Below are 20,835 nucleotides of genomic sequence, written 5' to 3' on the forward strand. Positions count from 1 at the left end.
TATTGCTTGTCCACTGGGCGCATGCCTCGTGGGCATGCGCCGCCCGGCTTGGGAGGTGGGGCTTCGCCCGGGGGCGGGCCTTCTCCGGGGGTGGGACTCCGGCCTCCGTGTCGAGTGGCTATCGGTCCGTTAGGTCTGAGGAGGCGATGGCTGCACGCGCGTTGAAGCTGCTGACCACACTGCTGACTGTCGTGGCCGCTGCCTCCCAAGCCGAGGTCGAGTCCGAGGCAGGATGGGGCGTGGTGACGCCTGATCTGCTCTTCGCCGAGGGGACCGCAGCCTACGCGCGCGGGGACTGGCCCGGGGTGGTCCTGAGCATGGAACGGGCGCTGAGCTCCCGGGCCGCCCTCCGCGCCCTTCGCCTGCGCTGCCGCACCCGATGTGCCGCCGACTTCCCGTGGGAGCTGGATCCCGAATCGCTCCCCAGCCCGGCCCAGGCCTCGGGCGCCGCAGCCCTGCGCGACCTGAGCTTCTTCGGGGGCCTCCTGCGCCGCGCCGCCTGCCTGCGCGGCTGCCTCGGGCCGCCGGCCGCCCACTCGCTCAGCGAAGAGATGGAGCTTGAGTTCCGCAAGCGGAGCCCCTACAACTACCTGCAGGTCGCCTACTTCAAGGTGCAGACCAGCCCGGAGCCGGGCGGCCGGGGTCCTTCTGGGGAGAGGAGTGTTGCAGGGGACCTGGGGAGCCAGGGGGATCGGCGAAGTGTCCGCAGGGAGGGGAAGGTGGCCTCCTGGCTGGGGAGCTCTCCTCGGAGCCGGGGAAAGCTGCTCCCTGGCAGGAGACCTTCCTCGCCCAGTTCGCATGGGCAGTTGCTAACCCCAGAGGTCCAGCCTGAGGTTAGGGCACAGGCCAAGCAAAACTCATGGCCATTTTGTTCCCTGGGAAATCTCGTGGAGGGAATTAAAGCGGCAGTTTGGGTCTCCCATCCTAATGTCATTTTAAGTGTCCGACTGAGAAGCTAGTAGCGGTCTACAATATCTTCCTTCCGGTTGGTTTTCCAGTGGTGCTTTTCCTGCTGTTTGATTCAGCAGCTCTGTTTCAGGATGTGAGGTTGCCACGTCGCCAGCAGGGGCTGCCTGGCCCTGCCTGTCGGGGGGACCCTCTGGCTAGTCTGTCAGGTTTACAAAGAACATGAGTATTTTTAGGAATGCCAGAATGACATGTTTTCAAGTGTATACTTGGGCTTGGAGCGTTCCAGGCTTGTTTGGTGGTGGTGATGGTGACGATGATGATGATGATGATGATGATGATGGCCAGCACGTACTTCAGGCACTATTTTAAGTAGTTTGCCTTTATTAACGCATTTGCCCTAATCTTCACAATATCCTGTCAGGTAAATGCTGTTATTAGTCCCGCTGTATTGGGGGTGGGGGGAGAAAGAGCTGTGCATTATATCTGTTATATCTGTAGTTTAAGAGACCTTCGATTCGACCTAAAGAGAGACTGAGAGACTCTTGGGGACCTCAGATTTCCACCCCTCCACAGCATTCTGCCTACACCGTTCCCTTCATTTTTCCTAATTACTCGGAAGAGCGCTGGACTTGACATCAAAATAATTGCATTATGTCTTTGGTTATGTGGCTTCATCATAGCACTTTCTAAAATTGTTTGACAAACATGTATTGCATGCCTACTGCATTCCAGTTCTTCTACAGGTACTTAAATGCTCGACTAACGTCTTTGCTTTGTCTTGCTTTGATGTTAAGAGTTACTGTAGTAAGGGATACTGCAAGGGCATATACTTAGGGCTGTGGGAGCACAAAGGAGGGAGACTCTAGCTTTATCTCAGAGAAATTAGACTTCAAAGAAGAGGTAATATTAAAGCCTGTCCTAAGTATTGCCAGGGGGAGAGGAAGGAAGGCTCCTCCGGATAGAGGGAAAAGTAGAACCAAAGCATGATATATTCAGGAAAATAATGAATTGTGATTGCAATGTCAAGGTGTGTGTGGGGAGTAGTAGGAGAGGAGGCTAGAATGGTCAGTGAGGCCAGATTTGGAAGAGAATTCTGCGACTGCAGGGAGCCATCCTCAGATTTGGGTTTTAAAACGCTTATTCTGGAAACCATGGTGAATGAGCCTTGGAAGAAGGAGAAACTGGTGGCACATGATTAGGAGACAGGCATTTGTCCACAAGAGAGGAGGTTAAGTACCTCAGTGCTTAGGGAGTAAAGAAGGCTGGGGATGGAGAGAGGAGTGAGGACATGAGGGAGAACAGAGACAGGCAGGAGCAGTGCTGGAAGATATAAGAGATAGGGTAATTCCATAAAAGGGACAGACCTGAGAAAATTTCTAATTTTACAGTTAAAGAAACTGAGGTACAGAGATGGGGAGTTATTTACCTTGGGTCACCTAACCAGGGCTGACTCCTTTAGTGTGCCTTTACTAGTACCAGTGATAAGGAAGTAAGTTTTCTTAGCATATTAATCATACCATCTAAAATTTATGGAGCTCTTGATCTGTGCCCAGCACCATGTATTACAGGCTGCATGTCTCTTTGAACTCTCAACAATGCTAGGAGATAGCTAGAGAATGCTATCTCCAGATGATAGATTAGGGAAACTGAGTTTAGAAAGTAAACTTTAAATATCTTGTCTACTGCCCAGCCAGTCAGTGAGTCATTAAGCTCAGATTTGGTGTCGGCCAGTCTCTTTTCTTTTTCTTTTTCTTTTTTTTTAAGACAGAGTCTTGCTCTGTTGCCAGGCTGGAGTGCAGTAGCGATCTTGGCTCACTGCAACCTCTGACTTCCTGGTTCAAATGATTCTTCTGCCTCAGCCTCTCGAGTAGCTGGGATTACAGGCACATGCCATCACATCCGGCTAATTTTTGTATTTTTAGTAGAAACGGGGTTTCACTATATTGGCCAGGATGGTCTCAATCTCCTGACCTTGTGATCCGTCCTCCTCGGCCTTCCAAAGTGCTAGGATTACAGGCATGAGCCACCACAGCTGACCCTCTTTTCTTTTTTTTTTTTTTTTTGAGATGGAGTTTCACTCTTGTTGCCCAAGCTAGAGTGCAATGGTGCGATCTCGGCTCACTGCAACCTCTGCCTCCTGGGTTCAAGCGATTGTCCTGCCTCAGCCTCCTGAGTAGCTAGGATTACAGGCGCATGCCACCACGCCCAGCTATTTTTTGTATTTTTAGTAGAGACGGGGTTTCACCATGTTGGTCAGGCTGGTCTCAAACTCCTGACCTCATGATCCGCCCACCTGAGCCTCCCAAAGTGCTGGGATTACAGGCATGAGCCCCTGTGCCCGGCCATGGCCGGTCTCATTGATACCAGTGTCCACACAGTTAATTACTAGATCATCAGTGATTTATTTGGTTGGATTCTATATATGAAACCTGTGTTACTTTGATATGCTGGAGTCCATTGCTGTGGGCATTGTTGTGGTCTGTAGCCTATTTCTTTCTCCCTCTTGGATTTCTTTTTTTTTTTTTTTTTTTTTTTTGAGACGGAGTCTCACTCTGTCACCCAGGCTGGAGTGCAGTGCGGCGATCTCAGCTCGCTGTAACCTCCACCTCCCTGGTTCAAGCGATTCTCCTGCCTCAGCCTCCCAAGTAGCTGGGATTACACGTGTGCGCCACAACACCCAGCTAATTTTTGTATTTTTAGTAGAGACGGGGTTTCATCATGTTGGCCAGGCTGGTCTCAAACTCCTGACCTTAAGTGATCTGCCCCCCTTGGCCTCCCAAAGTGCCGGGATTACAGGTGCAAACTGCCGCCCCCGACCAACCCCTCAGATTTCTTAGACCTGTTTGTTTGAACCTCATGAGCCCTGAGCTTTGAGTCAGAAAATACATGTCTGGACTTAGTAAAGGACCTTAGAATTTTTAGCCATCCACATTTTCCCTAAATGTCTCAAGAATGCTTCATTTTAATTTAGGCAAAAAAAAAAAAAAAATTCTAGGAAAATTCTTAGGCATAGTCTGTTAGCTGCTCTTTTTTCTCTACCCCTAAATCCTTGAAGCCACAGAATGTTTTCAGGTCAGGCATTACGTTTGAATCATGAAATATATATATGTAGTCTTTTTTTCTTTTCTTTTTTTTGAGTCAGGGTCCTGCTCTGTCACCCAAACTGGAATGCTGTGGCACCATCTCGGCTCACTGCAACCTCTGCCTCCCAGGCCCAAGTGATCCTCCCACCTTAGCCTGCAGAATAACTGGGACTACAGACATACAGTACCATGTAATTTTTGTATTTTTTGTAAAGACAGGGTTTCACCATGTTGCCCAGTCTGGTCTCGAACACCTGAGCTCAAGTGATCCACCTGCCTCGGCCTCTAAAAATGCTGGGATTACAGATGTGAGCCACCGCGCCCAGCATGAAAACATATCATATGGGCAGTCCGTCTTTCACAGCACTCCCCATACAATATGACCTTTGTTTTAAAATAGAACATTGCTACTTCCTATAATCTGGGGAACCCCTAAATCTGACTTGGGAAAGAGCTACAAATCTGCCCAGGGCACTGTGCTCCTAATCTCTGGTGGGTCGTTCCTACAATAGGTGTGCTTCTTGGGGCTGGCAGGGCCGGGCATGCTGAGTGGAGGGCTCGGGGAGCAGGGATTTCCTGTTTATGTAGACTGCTCATGTGGACACAAACATTCAGAGTTTGGATGTGAGCATTACCTTCCAATGCTTCGTTCTTAGATCAACAAGTTGGAGAAAGCTGTCGCTGCAGCACACACCTTCTTCGTGGGCAATCCTGAGCACATGGAGATGCGGCAGAACCTAGACTATTACCAAACCATGTCTGGAGTAAAGGAGGCCGACTTCAAGGATCTTGAGACTCAACCCCATATGGTGAAAAAAACTTTATCCCCTTCTTTCTCTTTCTTTTAAAATTTATTTTAGAGACAGAGTCTTGCTCTGTCACCCAGGCTAGAGTGCAGTGGCTTGATCATAGCTCACTGTAACCTCAAATTCCTGGACTCAAGAGACTCTCCAGTCTCGGCCTCCTGAGTAGTTGGGACTACAGGCATGCATTCTTTCATTTTTTTAAAATGACATTGCTAAGGTTGTTTTCTAATTACATTACAGAAGTAATAAATGTTCATTGTATAACATTGTAGAAATGTAGATAAGTATACAACAAAAAGTAATCATTTGTAATACTGCCACCTTAAGAAAACCAGTTTAGATAGTCTTCCGTATATAATTTTTTTCATCTAATTTGGTGTTATATTGTGTATGCATTTTTTATCATCTTTTTTTATTTTTATTTTTGAGACAGGGTCTCACTTTGTTGTCCAGGCTGCAGTGCAGTGATGTGATCATGGCTCACTGCAGCCTTGACCTCCTGGGCTCAAGTGATCCTCCCGCCTCAGCCTCCCAAATAGCTGGAACTACAGGTGTGCACTACCACACCCACCTGTTGTTTTTATTTTTTGTAGAGATGGGGTCTCACTGTGTTGCCCAGGCTGATTTCAAACTCCTGGGTTCAAGCGATCCTACCACCTTGGCCTCCCAAAGTGCTGGCATTACAGGTGTGAGCCACTATTCCCAGCCCTGTCATCATTTTTTAGCTAACATTAGTATCATGAGCCTTTTCTCATGTCTTCAGTTTTATTTGAAAACATAATTGTTTATGGCTGCATGATAGTCCATCTTATGCGGAGACTATATTCATTCACTAGTCACATTTTTTTGGTCATGTACATTTTTGATTTTCACTACAATAAATGTTACAGTAGCCCTCAATGTTCTTATTCTGTTTGTTTGGCAGGAAAAGTCTGTTCCAAAGGAGAGATTGTCTGTGATGATACAGCATTTTATGGAGAGCTTATGGTTCCTTACATTTTAATTATGAAACAAGAATGTTAGAAACAATATAAGAATGACTTTTAGGCTGGGCACAGTGGCTCACACCTATAATCCCAGTACTTTGGGAGGCTGAGGCGGGTGGATCACTTAAGGTCAGGAGTTTGAGACCAGCCTGGACAATATGGTGAAACCCCATCTCTACTAAAAATATAAAAATTAGCCAGGCATGGTGGTGCACGCTTGTAATCCCAGCTACTCGAGGTGGAGGCAAGAGAATAGCTTGAACCTGGAAGGCGGAGGTTGCAGTGAGCTGAGATCGTGCCACGGCACTCCAGCCTGGGTGACAGAGCAAGAGTCAAAAAAGGTAAAAAAAAAAAAAAAGAATGACTTTTAAAGGTAAGTTGTGGCCGGGTTCAGTGGCTCACACCTGTCATCCCAGCACTCTGGGAGGCCAGGGCGGGAGGATCACAAGGTCAGGAGATCGAGACCATCCTGCCCAACATGGTGAATCCCTGTCTCTACTAAAAATACACAAATTAGCTGAGCATGGTAGTGTGTGCCTGTAGTCCCAGCTACTCAGGAGCCTGAGGCAGAAGAATCGCTTGAACTGGGAGGCGGACGTTGCAGTGAGCTGACATTGCGCCACTGCACTCCAGCCTGGGTGACAGAGTGAGACTCCATCACAAAAAAAAAAAAGAAAGTAAGTTATGTCGGCCAGGCATAGTGGCTCATGCCTGTAATCCCAGCACTTTGGGAGACCGTGGTGAGTGGATCACTTGAGGCCAGAAGTTTGAGACCAGCCTGGCCAACATGGTGAAATTCTGTCTCTACTAAAAATACAAAAATTAACCAGGTGTTATGGTGCATCCCTGTAATCCCAGCTTCTCAGGAGGCTGAAGTGCTAGAATCACTTGAACCCAGGAAGTGGAGGTTGCAGTGAGCCGAGATCACGCCACTGCCCTCCAGCCTGGGCTGTCTGTCTCAGAAAAAAAAAAAAAAGACTGTCTCAAAACAAAACAAAAAAAATGTAAGTTGTGTTTATTTAAAAACTGTTAGCCCTACAAAAAAGTGCAAGAATCTGGGACAGGCGCGGTGGCTTACGCCTGTAATCCCAGCACTTTGGGAGGCCAAGGCGGGCGGATCACCTGAGGTCAGGAGTTCGAGACCAGCCAGACCAACATGACAAAACCCTGTCTCTACTAAAAATACAAAATTAGCCGGGCATGGTGGTGCATGCCTGTAATCTCAGCTACTCTGGAGGCTGAGGCAGGAGAATTGCTTGAACCCCAGAGGCAGAAGTTGCAGTGAGCCAAGATTGCACCATTGCACTCCAGCCTGGGCAACAAGAGTGAAACTCCGTCTCAAAAAAAAAAGTGCAAGAATCTGTCACTAATTTGGTGGGAGGTCGGGGGAGGGAAGAAAAGTACAAGAAAATCATAATGAACTCCAGATATCTTTCATCCAGATTAAGAATTAAATGTTTTTTGGCCAGGCATAGTGGCTCACACCTGTAATCCCAGCACTTTAGGAGGCCAGGGTGGGAGGATTGCTTGAGCTTAGGAGTTCGAGACCAGCCTGGCCAACATGGTGAAACCCCATCTTTACTAAAATACAAAAATTAGCTGGGCACGGTGGTATGTGCCTGTAATCACAGCTACTAGGTAGGCTGAGGCAAGAGAATCACTTGAACCCAGGAAGTGGAGGTTGCAGTGAGCTGAGATTGTGCCACTGCACTCCAGCCTGGGCAACAGAGTGAGACTCTGTCTCAAAAAAAGAAAAAAAAAAGCTAAATGTTTTCAGATTTCCAGAGAAACATGTAAAGACCATTTACAAAAGGCCTTCATTATATAGTGGCACCCAGGTCACCCCTTTCCATTCGTAACTTGAGGAACAGGAAATTAGGACCCCTGTGAAGGTGGCTGAGGGCAAGGAGAGTGGGTTCCTCCTCTGTGGCCTGCATTTGAGTGCTCCTTCTTCCCAGTAGCAAGAATTTCGACTGGGAGTGCGACTCTACTCAGAGGAACAGCCAGAGGAAGCCGTGCCCCACCTAGAGGCGGCGCTGCACGAGTACTTTGTGGCCTATGAGGAGTGCCATGCCCTCTGCGAAGGGCCCTATGACTACGATGGCTACAACTACCTTGAGTACAACGCTGACCTCTTCCAGGCCATCACAGGTGGGTGCAGTTCAGAACCAGACCTTCAGCCAGGCCTCCTGGGACTCTAAGGTCACCATCTGATAATATAAATGGAGAATCTTCACCCTCATCCCTCAATTTATTAAATCTGAGAAGCTGATGAAAAATTGCTTCCGTTTGAATTTGTTCATTTTAACCAGAATTTGAGTCCTAAAGAGTGACCTCATAGTTATTCCCCCTCTTTGATTCCTTTCAGATCATTATATCCAGGTCCTCAGCTGTAAGCAGAACTGCGTCACTGAGCTTGCTTCCCACCCAAGTCGAGAGAAGCCCTTTGAAGACTTCCTCCCATCCCATTATAATTATCTGCAGTTTGCCTACTATAACAGTAAGGCCTACTTTCCTTCCTCTTTCTCTGCTGGCTAACTAAGAAGCTAAAGGCAAGGTGGGCAGGGATCACAGCCACTTACTTCCTCAAGGTGTTTGGCTTCTTTCAGTAGCTATGGGAGGCACGATGCCAAGTGATCCTTGGGTAGTTTATTATAAGCAACTGGCCTAGGAAGCCAATACCAGCAACCCAAAAAGCTGGGGGAGGGAGACTTAGGACCTCATCTCTTGTGCCTTCTATAATTTGTAATCTATTTTTGCTTTTGAATTAAAGTTAATAGCGAAAGTAAGGGTGTGCCACTGTTTAGCTCAGAGGACATTTGCCAGCCCTCTCCCTGATATAGCACTGATGCTTTTGTGGGGCTGCCAATTAATACCCAGAAAACCAACTGTTTGCAGAGTTCCTACTGTGTGCTAAGCATTACAAACATATTGATGAGTATACAATATTTACAGTTGAGTTGAGGTGACTAACAAATATCAACAAGAACTATTCTGCCAAAGAGACAATCTGCTATTGTAATCTTCCCTGTCTTCTGAAAATCTATAGAAAAACGAAGGTAGGAAGACAGGGAAATTGATCTAATGATTGAGTGTATTGAGGCAGAATATTAAGGAGTATTTGAATTATTTGTAAATCTTTTTTTTTTTTTTTTTTTTTTGAGACGGAGTCTCGCTCTGTCGCCCAGGCTGGAGTGCTGTGGCCGGATCTCGGCTCACTGCAAGCTCCGCCTCCCGGGTTCACGCCATTCTCCTGCCTCAGCCTCCCGAGCAGCTGGGACTACAGGCGCCCACCACCTCGCCCGGCTAGTTTTTTGTATTTTTTAGTAGAGACGGGGTTTCACCGTGTTCGCCAGGATGGTCTCGATCTCCTGACCTCGTGATCTACCCGACTCGGCCTCCCAAAGTGCTGGGATTACAGGCTTGAGCCACCGCGCCCGGCCTATTTGTAAATCTTTAAAGATGTGGGCATGCAGAGAATTCTGATTCTTTTCTGTTTCATTGTTAGGCAGCCCTGAGGACACTGACCACCTCACCTTAAAATTAATCACATATTCTATGTGTATTCCGTAACTTCTGCCCCTGAAATCAGGCCATCATGTTAAGTAGCAGGCACCACCTTGTCATGTTGCCATTGCCTAAGCTTTGCGGAGACTGAGCACTAAGTGGTCCCTGGTGCCAGGATTTGATCCTTTCCTGTCGGCCATTCTTCTTTCCACTTTGCAGTTGGGAATTATACACAGGCTGTTGAATGTGCCAAGACCTATCTTCTCTTCTTCCCCAATGACGAGGTGATGAACCAAAATTTGGCCTATTATGCAGCTATGCTTGGAGAAGAACACGCCAGATCCATTGGCCCCCGTGAGGTGAGAGGCTTCCTTCTGTTATGACAGCTGCCCGCTGAACTCCTGAATGCAGACCTGAGGGCGGAGGAGTGGGGTAGCAGAGGGGAGTCGGCGCTGCGCGTGCAGGGCAGGGGTCAGTGTCGGGGTCAGATGTGAGTTCACTCACTTGGCTTGTTATTCAGAGGAGAAGGGAGCACAGGAGGGAGTGTGGGGAGTACACAGGAGCCTCAATTAGCGTTATCTGGGCCCAGAAGTCTGTTCTCTCGGTCCTGTAGAACTGGTGCGGCGGGCATGTTCTTTCCCCTCTTGGCACCCCTAACTTGGACACTCGATATTGTTTGGCCAAGATCTATCATTTTTCACTTAATGCTGGGTTATTTGTTTTTTTGTGTTTTTTTTTTTTCTGTTCACCTGTTTTCTGTCTCCATTTTCTTTCCCATCTCCTCTTCTTCCTGCCATTGTTTGTTCTCTCCCATCTTTCAGCATTTTCCCTGTCTCACTCCAAAACTGGGAGAAATATCTGTAAAACACAAAGACTGCTGCGCTGAAGGGAAACACCCAGGCTCTTCCTTCCCAGCTCTGGGGAGTCTGAGAGGCTCCAGTAGAAACAGCCTCTTGCTGCCCCTCCCGTGTGGGTTGTCTTTGTAATTGTCCTCTTTGGCCACTAGATGGTGACCATCTGGCTTTAAGATGGCACTTCCAGTCTCTTTTGTCTTGCTTTTGTCTTCCCTGCCTTATGGCCGGCCATTAAGGGGAGCCTGAGGGGAGTGAGGGGAAATAAACCCATGTGGCCAATCTCGCATTTGTAACTAGAAGTCCCCTTTTGGAAAGAAGGTAACCAACATTTGTTGAGCCCCTGTCCAGGCGAAGCTCTGTGCAGGGTGGGCTGTATCCATCATCCCATTTAATCATCACAGCTGCCCTGCAAGGTGGGCAGTCTTCTTCCACTTTAGGGATGAGGACTGTTAGCATCTGAGAGATGAAGCAACTTGTGCAGTGGCTTGTGGCCAGTCAGTGATGACCAGAATCTGTTCCCTGCTTGGCCCCAGTACAGGCACAGCTCTAGACACATGGCTGACACTCAGTAAATCAGCGTGGAATGAATAAAGGATGGAAGTGGGGTTTGCTTCATAGCAGCCTTATAGGGTAATTGGAGAGGATTAAATGAGATAACATAGCACTTGGTGACAGAAGCCAGTAATGTAAACTCCTGAGGAGAAAACGTCTCTCTTCCTCTTAGGTAAATATAGTAGATGACATAGGATTCATTGACTCCTTTAATTCCTCCTTGAACTGCCTCATGTTTTATTTCAACTGATGATGTCTTCTTTTTCTCTTCCTTCCTCCTCCTGCTGCTTGGAGATTAGCAGGGCACCTAGGGAAAGATGTGACCCTGGAAGGTACTCAGTTTCCCTGCCCTGGGTAAGCCTTGCCCGGGAGTCCATGTGGGAAGGCCAGAGTGCCAGGCCCTCCCACTGCAGCTGCTCATTCTCAGGGAGGGGTGTGGCCTGGTTAGGGTCTGAGAGGAGGCAGGTGGCAGAACAGAAAGCACATGGGCTTTAGGACTGTAAAGACCCGGCTCTGTCTGTCCAAATGCACATTCTCCCATGAAAAAAAAAAGAAAAAGATAACAGAAGACCTGGGTTTGACTGCAGGTCCCTGCTCTCCCGTGTCCTGTAGTGTCACCTTAGACAGTGGTACATCTCCTCTATGCCTCAGATGCTTCTTCTGCAGAATGAGCATACTAGTATCAACCTCAGATGTGGCTATAGAGATCAAATGAATAACGTGTCAGTTGCCTAATGCCTGATTCCTTTTCCTGCTTTGTGGACTCCTGTAGAAGTCAAGAAGGAATTCTCTTTCTTTGAAGAATATTTCTACTTGGGAGAATCATCAGATTTTCTGTCCTAGAGACTAATGGGGGTTGGGATGGGGGAGGAGCAGGGCTTTTTCCCTTAAGTAAAGCCTGGTTATTCTGGTACCTCAGAGGTACTGTTGCTTGTGCCAGGCAGAGGAACTTGGACATAGAAATTAGACTTTTGTCCCAAACTGGGGAACAGACAGCATTGGTAGGGAGAGGAGGCCTCAGGTCACATAGGAGCGTCAGTGTGGGGTGCCAGGGAGGGGAACCCCCAGAGGTTAAAAGCCAGGGCTGAGTTCTGGGGGACTTGTTTGCCTTCATACCCGCAGAGCGCCAAGGAGTACCAACAGCGAAGCCTTCTGGAGAAAGAGCTGCTCTTCTTCGCTTATGATGTTTTTGGAATCCCCTTTGTGGATCCGGTGAGCTAGGGCACAGGAGCCGGAAGGGCGCAGGGACAGAGTGAGCTGGGGAGATGAATGGGGACGAGGGGAACACGGTGCGATTCTGACAGAAAACTTGTTGGAGGCTGAGCCTAGCCTGGGATCTGTGCAAGGCAGGGATGAGAGACAGATGAAAGGGGAACACTGGGCAGCTAGAAGTGACTTAGATGTGGAAACCTCCCATTTTGTCTCCTGAAAGGAAGAGGCTGATAAGCTGGGTTACTTCTGTGGGCCTATTTTATGCATTGAGACACCTGGAAGATTAAGTAGATCATCTTACCTTTTTCATTTCTTCCGGACCTACTTAGGATTCATGGACTCCAGAAGAGGTGATTCCCAAGAGATTGCAAGAGAAACAGAAGTGAGGACCTTGAAGAAACTGCATGGTTGGATCAGTCTGATGAGGCACTTGAGGCTTCCTGAGCCCAGGCAGATGTGAACTCCTGGCAAGGGGTGGGCAGGTCCAGTTTGGGAAGTTGGGGTGGAGCCCAGGGCTGGCCCTCGAATGCAGTCCTCAGAGCGGCTGTGCCCATAGGTCAGAACGGGAAACAGCCGTACGCATCTCCCAGGAGATTGGGAACCTTATGAAGGAAATCGAGACCCTAGTGGAAGAGAAGACCAAGGAATCACTGGATGTGAGCAGACTGACCCGGGAAGGTGAGAGGACAGAGATAGGGGCATGTCTGGCTGTTGTCAGGGAGCCAGACAGGTCACCCCACATTTGCCAGGCAGCGCTGCACCCCAGCATTACAGAGCTCACCATGAGCCAGCCTCAGGGTCCCAGTTCAGTGGGCATCCTTCCTAACTCACCAGCGGGACTTTCAACTGGAAAGAGCACTGAGAATTGTCCTTTGGTTCAGAAATCAGACTCTAGGATGTAATCCCAGCTACTCGGCAGGCTGAGGCAGGAGGATCGCTTGACCCCTGGAGTTTGAATCCAGCCTGGGCAATATAGCAAGACCTCATCTTTAAAAAAAATAAAAAAGAAAGAAGACTCCTGTGTCACAGAAACACGAGTGACTAGTGTTGTCCACTTCCATAGGTATTAACTCATCCTGTCTCCCCACTCCCAAACTCTTTTCTCCCAGTTTTCACCATTCGTCCTGTTAGCGAGACTCAATGCATTCAGGCCTCCTTTGACTCCTCTTCCTCCTATGCCCGTCCCCTGCAAGCTGCTGGGAAGGCCTATTGATTGTGGCTCTGCTCTGCAGTGCTGCTTCTCAGCTCTCTCCCCAGCCTTTTCCGTTTTTCATTGCCTCAGGTCTCCTTCAGGGCCTGGCACCTCCTATCTGTACCCACCCTCTCCTCGCCTAGCCTGTCCTTGCCCCTGCCTGCTCATGGTAGCTAGGCCAGTCTTCCAGACACTGGCCTCTGACCCATCCTCCATGCCTGCCCCTTAACCGAATGTTCTACTGTTGTCCTGTTTACACCTTCTCTTCACACAGGACTGCACCTTGTTCCATAAGCCTGCCCGCTGCCCACCAGTCTGTGTTTATGCCTGGCTCTCCTAGTATGCTTCCTACCATCCCTGCCCATGAGGGCATCTGAGATACACCCTGCAAAGCCTTTCTTTTTTCTTTTTGGAGGCGGAGTCTCGCTCTGTTGCCAGGCTGGAGTGCAGTGGTGCAATCTTTGCTCATTGCAACCTCCACATCCCGGAATCATCAAACAATTCCCCTGCCTCAGCCTCCCGAGTAGCTGGGATTATAGGCATGTGGCACCATGCCTGGCTAATTTTTTTGTGTTTTTAGTAGATACAGGGTTTCACCATGTTGGCCAGGCTGGTCTCAAACTCCTGACCTTGTGATCCACCCACCTTGGCCTCCCAAAGTGCTGGGATTACAGGTGTGAGCCACCGTGCCCAGCTGTAAAGCCTTTCTTAACCTCCCAGATGATTGGAGTGCCCTCCTTTCTTTTGAACTTCTTAGGGCATTTACGGTCTGTCTTGTGCTAGTTATTTGCATAATTGTTAGAGAACAGGTACTGCTTCTAGGATTCATCTCTCACCCTGTCTGGCACAGTTCCTGGTACACACTGAAGCCTCAGTTATCGAGTGGAGTTGAACTGAGTCTCTAGTATTAGTATGTCCCTAGCACAGAGAAACACCATGAGAACTGTAAGAGAGAAATGTTGACCTTTGCCCTATAGTTGCTTAAATTAACAGAGGTTAATTAAACAAGATTAGTGTATGAAAATAATTTGTCCAGCATTCCTTTGTTTTCAGACCACTTTCACTTTGTTATTTCTCTTGATTCTTACAACTGTCTGGGAGGTGGGTCGTGCAGATTGCAAGATCCTTATTTTAAATGAAAATGATGATATCATGGTAGCCAAACTTTTGAGGACTTACCATCTGCCAAATATCGTGCTAAGCGTTTAACTTGCCTTCCTTGTTCTTAACATCATACTGACATTAAACATGTAAGGTAGATGCTGTTTGACCGATGAGAACATTTTAATTAATTAAAATTAACCTCAGGGAGGTTTAAGTAACTTGCCAAGGTCACACAGCTAATCAATGGAGGATCTAGGAGTCAAAGTCAGTTCTTCCTTGTTCTGGAGCTCATGTTTTAGGATTGTGTTTCTGATGTTTCCTCAACAGTGTGTCATGGCCCAAGAGCTAGCAGCTATTTGGTCATGGAGCTGGGACTGGGAATCTCATCTTTCAGCTCTATGTTCTGTCCTCTGGACCATTCTGCCTTTGAAAATGACCTAGCGGGAGATTTTGCTGGTGAAAAGTGCAGGGGCCATTGAAAACAATATGCTAAGAATAGATAAGGCTCAAGGACAGTATCTCTAGCTAGCTGCACTTTTAATGAACTCCAGTAGTCAAGGACAGTATCTCTAGTTGAACTTTTAATGAACTCTAGTAGGCGCCAAGAAGGCAGACAAATAAGAAAGAGCTTAGAGACAAGGAACTAAGCAGAAGGTTATATCTGGGTGCAGAAAGTTTGTTTTGCATTGTGTTATTGTTGCTGACGTGGGGTTTATGGAGTATAAATAAAGTGAGGCGGAGGCTCTAGGCGCGGCCGCCATGTTCTCTGTTTGTCTTTGTCTCTTGTGTCTGTTCATTCTCCACCACCCCCGGCGCGGTCCTCAATAAAAAGGAAACAGCTGGAATTTCTGTTTATGACAAGGAGGCAATATCTAATGGAGAGTCTTTGGTCAAAGCTGCTGCTAGATTTAGCTAAAGTTTTGTTCTTGCTTTGCAGGTGGCCCCCTGCTGTATGAAGGCATCAGTCTCACCATGAACTCCAGACTCCTGAATGGTTCCCAGCGGGTGGTGATGGACGGTGTAATCTCTGACCATGAATGTCAGGAGCTGCAGAGACTGACCAACGTAAGGGAAGCCCAGTGACTGCACCTTCCCCTGAGGGTCCAGCATCCCCCCATCAAGTGCCCCTTGGGTGGTAACCTTCACCTTCCTCTTGCTGGCTGCAGTTGACCACCTCTTCTCAAGCCCTCAGCTGTCGTGGCTAACATCACCTTGTGTTTTGGGCCTTGTAGGTGGCAGCAACCTCAGGAGATGGCTACCGGGGTCAAACCTCCCCACATACTCCCAATGAAAAGTTCTATGGTGTCACTGTCTTCAAAGCCCTCAAGGTAAGATCAACACTTGGCATTCTAGAGTGTGGAGAAAGGGGTGGGGAAGGGGAAAGCTCAGGCTTTGAGGAGGAGTTGGGGCTGGTGCCAGGAAAGGTGAAGAGGGTCCACCTCCCAACATTTCTGTTGCCAGGAAGTGAGGATGAGTTATGTTGAGTGAGGTTCTCTTTCGAATCCTCGCTGTTCGACCGAGTGTAATAAAAACAAAGTGAGCAGGTAAGACTGCTCGCCAAAGCTATGAGAATGCTTTCTGAAGAAAGGCTGATTCCAGAGGGCTGTGCTTCTATGCAGGATGCACAGTGTGCTCATAAAGAGAGAGAGGAAGGAGAAGAGGAAGAGGAATATGGTAGAGGTATTGGGCATGGGCAGCAGAGGCTGCAGCTTCAGTGGGGGTATGGGGATGTGAGATGGGCCTAGTCCTCATTGTCTCTGCCAGCCCAAAGAGGGGCGTTGTATTAGTCCGTTTTCACGCTGCTGATAAAGACATACCCAAGACTGGGCAATTTACAGAAGAGGTTTAACTGGACTTACAGTTCCATGTGGCTGGGGTAGCCTCACAGTCATGGTGGAAGGCAAGGAGGAGCAAGTCACGTCTTACATGGATGGCAGCAGGCAAAGAGAGAACTTCTGCAGGCAAACTCCCATTTTTTTAAAGCCATCAGATCTTGTGAGATTTACTCACTGTTATGAGAATGGCACAGGAAAGATCCACCCCCATGATTCAGTCATCTCCCACCGGGTCCCTTCCACAACACATGGGAATTATGGAAGCTACAAGATAAGATTTGTGTGGGGACACAGAGCCAACCATATCAGGCGTTCAGGGCAGCTGACCACCTGTTTCCTTGGCAGCTGGGGCAAGAAGGCAAAGTTCCTCTGCAGAGTGCCCACCTGTACTACAATGTGACGGAGAAGGTGCGGCGCATCATGGAGTCCTACTTCCGCCTGGACACGCCCCTCTACTTCTCCTACTCTCATCTGGTGTGCCGCACTGCCATTGACGGTGGGCCTCATAACCCCCGCAGCACCCCCACACATGCTGCGTCTCAGCTCTGTGCTGGATGCTGAGGACACAGAGAATAGGATGCGATCCCTTTTCTCCAGTTGGGGAACCAATGTAAACAAATGGGTGGCATCTCAGTGTGATGCATGCCACAGTAGTATGGAGGAAGTTATAGTCAACCTACCTGGCGATCAAGAAGGCTTCCCAGAGGGAAACGGGGTGCGGCCAGAAAGGTGGCCTCCCCTCACTTGTCATGCAACGCACGTTCATGGGGAAGCTGGCGCTAAACCATTTGCAGAGGACCTGCTTCCAGGTCGGGATTTCATACATAGCTAAGCAGCTCCCTCGCTGCCTCCTGTTGAAAGTGAGCCCTCGACAGAAGGGTTTGTTAAAAGCAAAAATAATAACAACAGCAAAAAGAAGGCTTCCCGAGGAAGTGATGGGAGTTTTGCAGGATGAATACGATTACGGAGTACACCGGGTGGTGGGATGGTGTTGCACAGGATTGGAGGCATTGTGCAGCCTGGTAGTCAGGGGAACTAAGAAAGGTGCCAAATCCTGGAGAGCTACCTTCAAGGATTTTTTATCCTTTAGCTCAACCATAGCTATGTGGCAGGTTCTCTTTTACTAATTGTTAAATACCAAATTTGTGAGAGAGCTGCATGATTTACAAGTGAGAGTGGCCTGGAGCTTACTCCTCATTCCCTCACCCACCCACATTCCCTTTTGCATGTCTGAGAAGGCGAGAGGTTCAGCCAGTGCTGCAAGGATCCCCTGTGGCCTAGAGCCAGCTCTGTCATACTGGAGCCTTCAGCAGGCCCCTGGCACTGATGGCCATTGGTAGGTGGCACAGATCAGAGGGCTTTCCTCTGCCTCAGGATGTTTGAAATTCTGTCAGAATCTGGGCACACCCAAAGGGACCAGTCAGACACACAACTGGGTGTGTCACAAGCCCCCGGTGGGAGAGCACAGGCACAGGCGCCAGGAGGCCAGGGAGGCCTCATCCAGCAGTGAAGGACGTGGTGAGGCCTTGACTTTTAAAAGATTCATTTTGCTGCTGTGTATGCGGAGAGATTTCAAACCAAAAAGGGAAGCTGGTCGGCAGTGACCTCCGTGGACAAGGGTAAAGCCCTAAACTCAGGAAGTGGCAGTGGGAGGAGGGAGAAGCGAGGCCCCGGGAAGGTGCAGGAGGTGGATGGACAGGACCTGGTGACTGGCTGGACAAGTGGGAATGGAGAAGGAGGTACCCACCATGACGTGATGGTGCCTACACAGAGCATGCTAAAGGTTTACATTGGGGAAAGACGTGGTCTGCCTGGTGTTTGACAGTGAGCCCAGTCTGTTCCCTTTTGTGACCCTCTCCCTGCATGGTTTCTCCATCCACCCCACCCCAGAGCCCCCCTGAAGTTCATGCTTTCCCTTTGTCAGGCAGCCCTTCTCTGCCCCGCTTTCTGCCACTCTGCCCCGTCTTCTGCTGTCCTGAAGGAAGGCTGACCCACTCTGCCCTGCATCCCTCCCACCTCCTGACCCCCCATTCTCGCTTCCCTGGGCGTTTGTATTTTGTAAAGTGCAGCTACAAACAAGGGTTGTGCCATTCTGCCCAGGATCTGCCCTTGGCTGGAGCCCTTCGTTCCTGCTTGCCACACCCTGCTCACCTCTGCCAAGAACTGTCCTAGGAAGCCTGCAGACTTGTCCTGGCCCCTAGGCTTGTGGCTTAGCCAAAGACACCCCCTCGTTCATTGGGCATTCCATAGACTCAGACACATTTTGGGAAGCACCTCCCCTGCCAAGAAGAGAGCTGTGCCATCTCCCGAGGGGCTCCCATGCTAACATGTGTGACATTGGCCCCAGAGGTCCAGGCAGAGAGGAAGGATGATAGCCATCCAGTCCACGTAGACAACTGCATCCTTAATGCCGAGACCCTCGTGTGCGTCAAAGAACCTCCAGCCTACACCTTCCGGGACTACAGGTGAGTGTGGGGCAGGTGCGGGGTGAGGAAGTCTGTGCCCTCCTCAGAGGCCCCACGGTGCCCTGCACTCTACTGCCCCACCCTAGCACACACACACTGGTTGGGGCTAGCTATTCCCAGAGTCCCATCCTTTATCCCCAAACCTGCTGGATAAGAAGATAGGCAAAGAGGGAATCATAGCGTGGTGTGACAAGAACAGTAGTGTGAGTGGACTTGGTACAGAAGCACCCTGAGAAGGGCACAGGGGACTCTGAGGCGAGGGTGGAGAGTGGAAAGGTGGAGTTTGTGTGGTATCAGTATAGGTTCTTAAAAGTCTTCCCTCCCACACAAAACCACCCTCCTGCTGCTGGTTGAGAGCACCTGGAGGCAAAGACTCCGGGGCGAAGGAGGTGGGGAAGGGCCGTGTTGAGATGTCTCTGCCTTTCCCAGCGCCATCCTTTACCTAAATGGGGACTTCGATGGTGGAAACTTTTATTTCACTGAATTGGATGCCAAGACCGTGACGGTGAGTGCTCCTTTGTCCTTGTCCCTGGGAGATAAAAAGTCCATTTTCTACAGCTGATGTTCCCAAAGTGCGGTGGACAAAAATAACCAACTGGACTTCCCAGTGGGCAGTACCCGTCCCCCAGCCAGAGAGGCTTTGAGACGTGTCCATCACTCCTCTCGCCGGTCACCCTTTCTCTTTAGTTCTGGCCTTAGGGAAGCCAACCTGAAGAGCTGCCCTCGGTCCTGAGCCCTAACGAGCCCATGTCCCTTCTGAGAGTGGACTACAGTCTTTGTCCTGTGCAACTCCCCCTTCCCTTTCTGTCCCCCTTAGGCAGAGGTGCAACCTCAGTGTGGAAGGGCCGTGGGATTCTCTTCAGGCACTGAAAACCCACATGGAGTGAAGGCTGTCACCAGGGGGCAGCGCTGTGCCATCGCCCTGTGGTTCACCCTGGACCCTCGACACAGCGAGCGGGTGAGAGCAGCCGGTGCTGCAGTGACCCATTCCCAGAGTGCCCTTGCTTTGCCTCTCCCTTCCCCCAATCCCACTGCCAGTGGCCAAGACACGAAAGGAGCACTTGGGACACCAGCCCCAACGCCCTGTCATTATGGTCACATTGCCTTGTCCTCCCTGGGCCTGCTATGAACGGGATCCAGGAGGGGAAAGGGGTCAAGACAGGGAGTGATGCTGAGTTCTTGCTTCCCTCCTTGGGCCGCACTTCAGCTGTCCTTGTCCAGAGAGTAGGACCTGCTGGGAAGGAGATGAGCCTGGGACCATTAAGGAACCTTCCTTGTCCCCTGGGAAGTAGCAGCTGAAAGATAGCGAGTGCCTGGTCCGGAGGCCTCTCTGAATGGACAGGGGTTTGTCCTTGCAGGACAGGGTGCAGGCAGATGACCTGGTGAAGATGCTCTTCAGCCCAGAAGAGATGGACCTCTCCCAGGAGCAGCCCCTGGATGCCCAGCAGGTCCCCCCTGAACCTGCACAAGAGTCTCTCTCAGGCAGCGAATCAAAGCCCAAGGATGAGCTATGACAGCGTCCAGGTCAGATAGATGGGTTACTAGACCCACGGAGAGGAACTCTCCTGCACTCTGAGCTGGCCAGTCCCTCAGGGCTGTGGAGCAGTGAGCCTACATCTGCCACTCAGCCGAGGGGACCCTGCTTACAGCCTTCTACATGGTGCTACTGCTCTTGGAGTGGACATGACCAGACACTGCACCCCCTGGACCTGGCTGAGGGCTCAGGACACAGGCCCAGACACCCCAAGGGGCCTCCACAGGCCGCTGCATGACAGCAATACAGTATTTAAGTGTCTGTGTAGACAACCAAAGAATAAATGATTCATGGTGTTTTTTACTTGGTTTGTTCAGACAGTGGAAATTTGCCTAGAGACAAAAATTCTGTCCCAGAGGTTGCACTTGATAAAAATTGCTCTAGGCAGGACCCAGTGGCAGGTGCAGGACGAGAAGGCCTGGCTTGGCACCTGGCTCGACCACTTGCTGTGCAGCCACAGGCCAGACACTTAACCTTCAGCACCTCAGGGTTGTCATCTGTATAATGGGGATCATAGTCCTCCCTCTGCTCACCTTCTGGGGCAGCTGTATGGCCCAGATGCAGTATCGGATGTGACAACACTTGTAAACGGTAAAGCTCTGGGTGAATGGTTGGGATTATGGTTAATCCTCTTCTGGCAGGGAGCAGCAGTCAGCAGTGCCCTGGCACGTCGCCCCCATGTCAGCCACATGCTTCGTGCTCTGCTGTCTGTCCTCAGTGTCCTGTATCTTGGCCTCCCTCTGCAGAACGACACACTCTAGGAAACACTGGAAATGGAGATTTAGCTCTTCTGGCT

The 20,835-nt window shown here is 49.7% G+C and overlaps 1 protein-coding gene across 1 annotated transcript; it reads left to right on the forward strand.

Moving 5' to 3' along the window:
• Positions 1–40: 40 nt before the first annotated feature.
• On the forward strand, positions 41–20,342 carry P3H1 (prolyl 3-hydroxylase 1). The gene is made up of 15 exons (XM_033226833.1): positions 41–611; positions 4,649–4,801; positions 7,746–7,935; positions 8,153–8,284; positions 9,511–9,650; positions 11,820–11,909; positions 12,239–12,291; positions 12,466–12,587; positions 15,143–15,270; positions 15,438–15,533; positions 16,386–16,536; positions 18,388–18,505; positions 18,935–19,010; positions 19,323–19,463; positions 19,864–20,342. Exons 1-15 carry the CDS (start codon positions 147–149, stop codon positions 20,017–20,019), a joined length of 2,211 nt encoding a protein of 736 aa, XP_033082724.1. The 5' UTR covers positions 41–146; the 3' UTR covers positions 20,020–20,342.
• The last annotated feature ends 493 nt before the right edge of the window (positions 20,343–20,835 follow it).

The sequence above is a fragment of the Trachypithecus francoisi genome, unplaced genomic scaffold, assembly GCF_009764315.1.
Source record: "Trachypithecus francoisi isolate TF-2019V2 unplaced genomic scaffold, Tfra_2.0 Lachesis_group12, whole genome shotgun sequence".
Lineage (NCBI taxonomy): Eukaryota > Metazoa > Chordata > Mammalia > Primates > Cercopithecidae > Trachypithecus > Trachypithecus francoisi.

Coding starts and splice junctions, on each gene's coding strand:
- P3H1 (XM_033226833.1), top strand. CDS start 147: ATGGCTGCACGCGCGTTGAAGCTGCTGACCACACTGCTGACTGTCGTG. Junction 12,292..12,465: donor AGATTGCAAGAGAAACAGAA/GTGAGGACCTTG, acceptor CTGTGCCCATAG/GTCAGAACGGGAAACAGCCG. Junction 16,537..18,387: donor GTGCCGCACTGCCATTGACG/GTGGGCCTCATA, acceptor CATTGGCCCCAG/AGGTCCAGGCAGAGAGGAAG.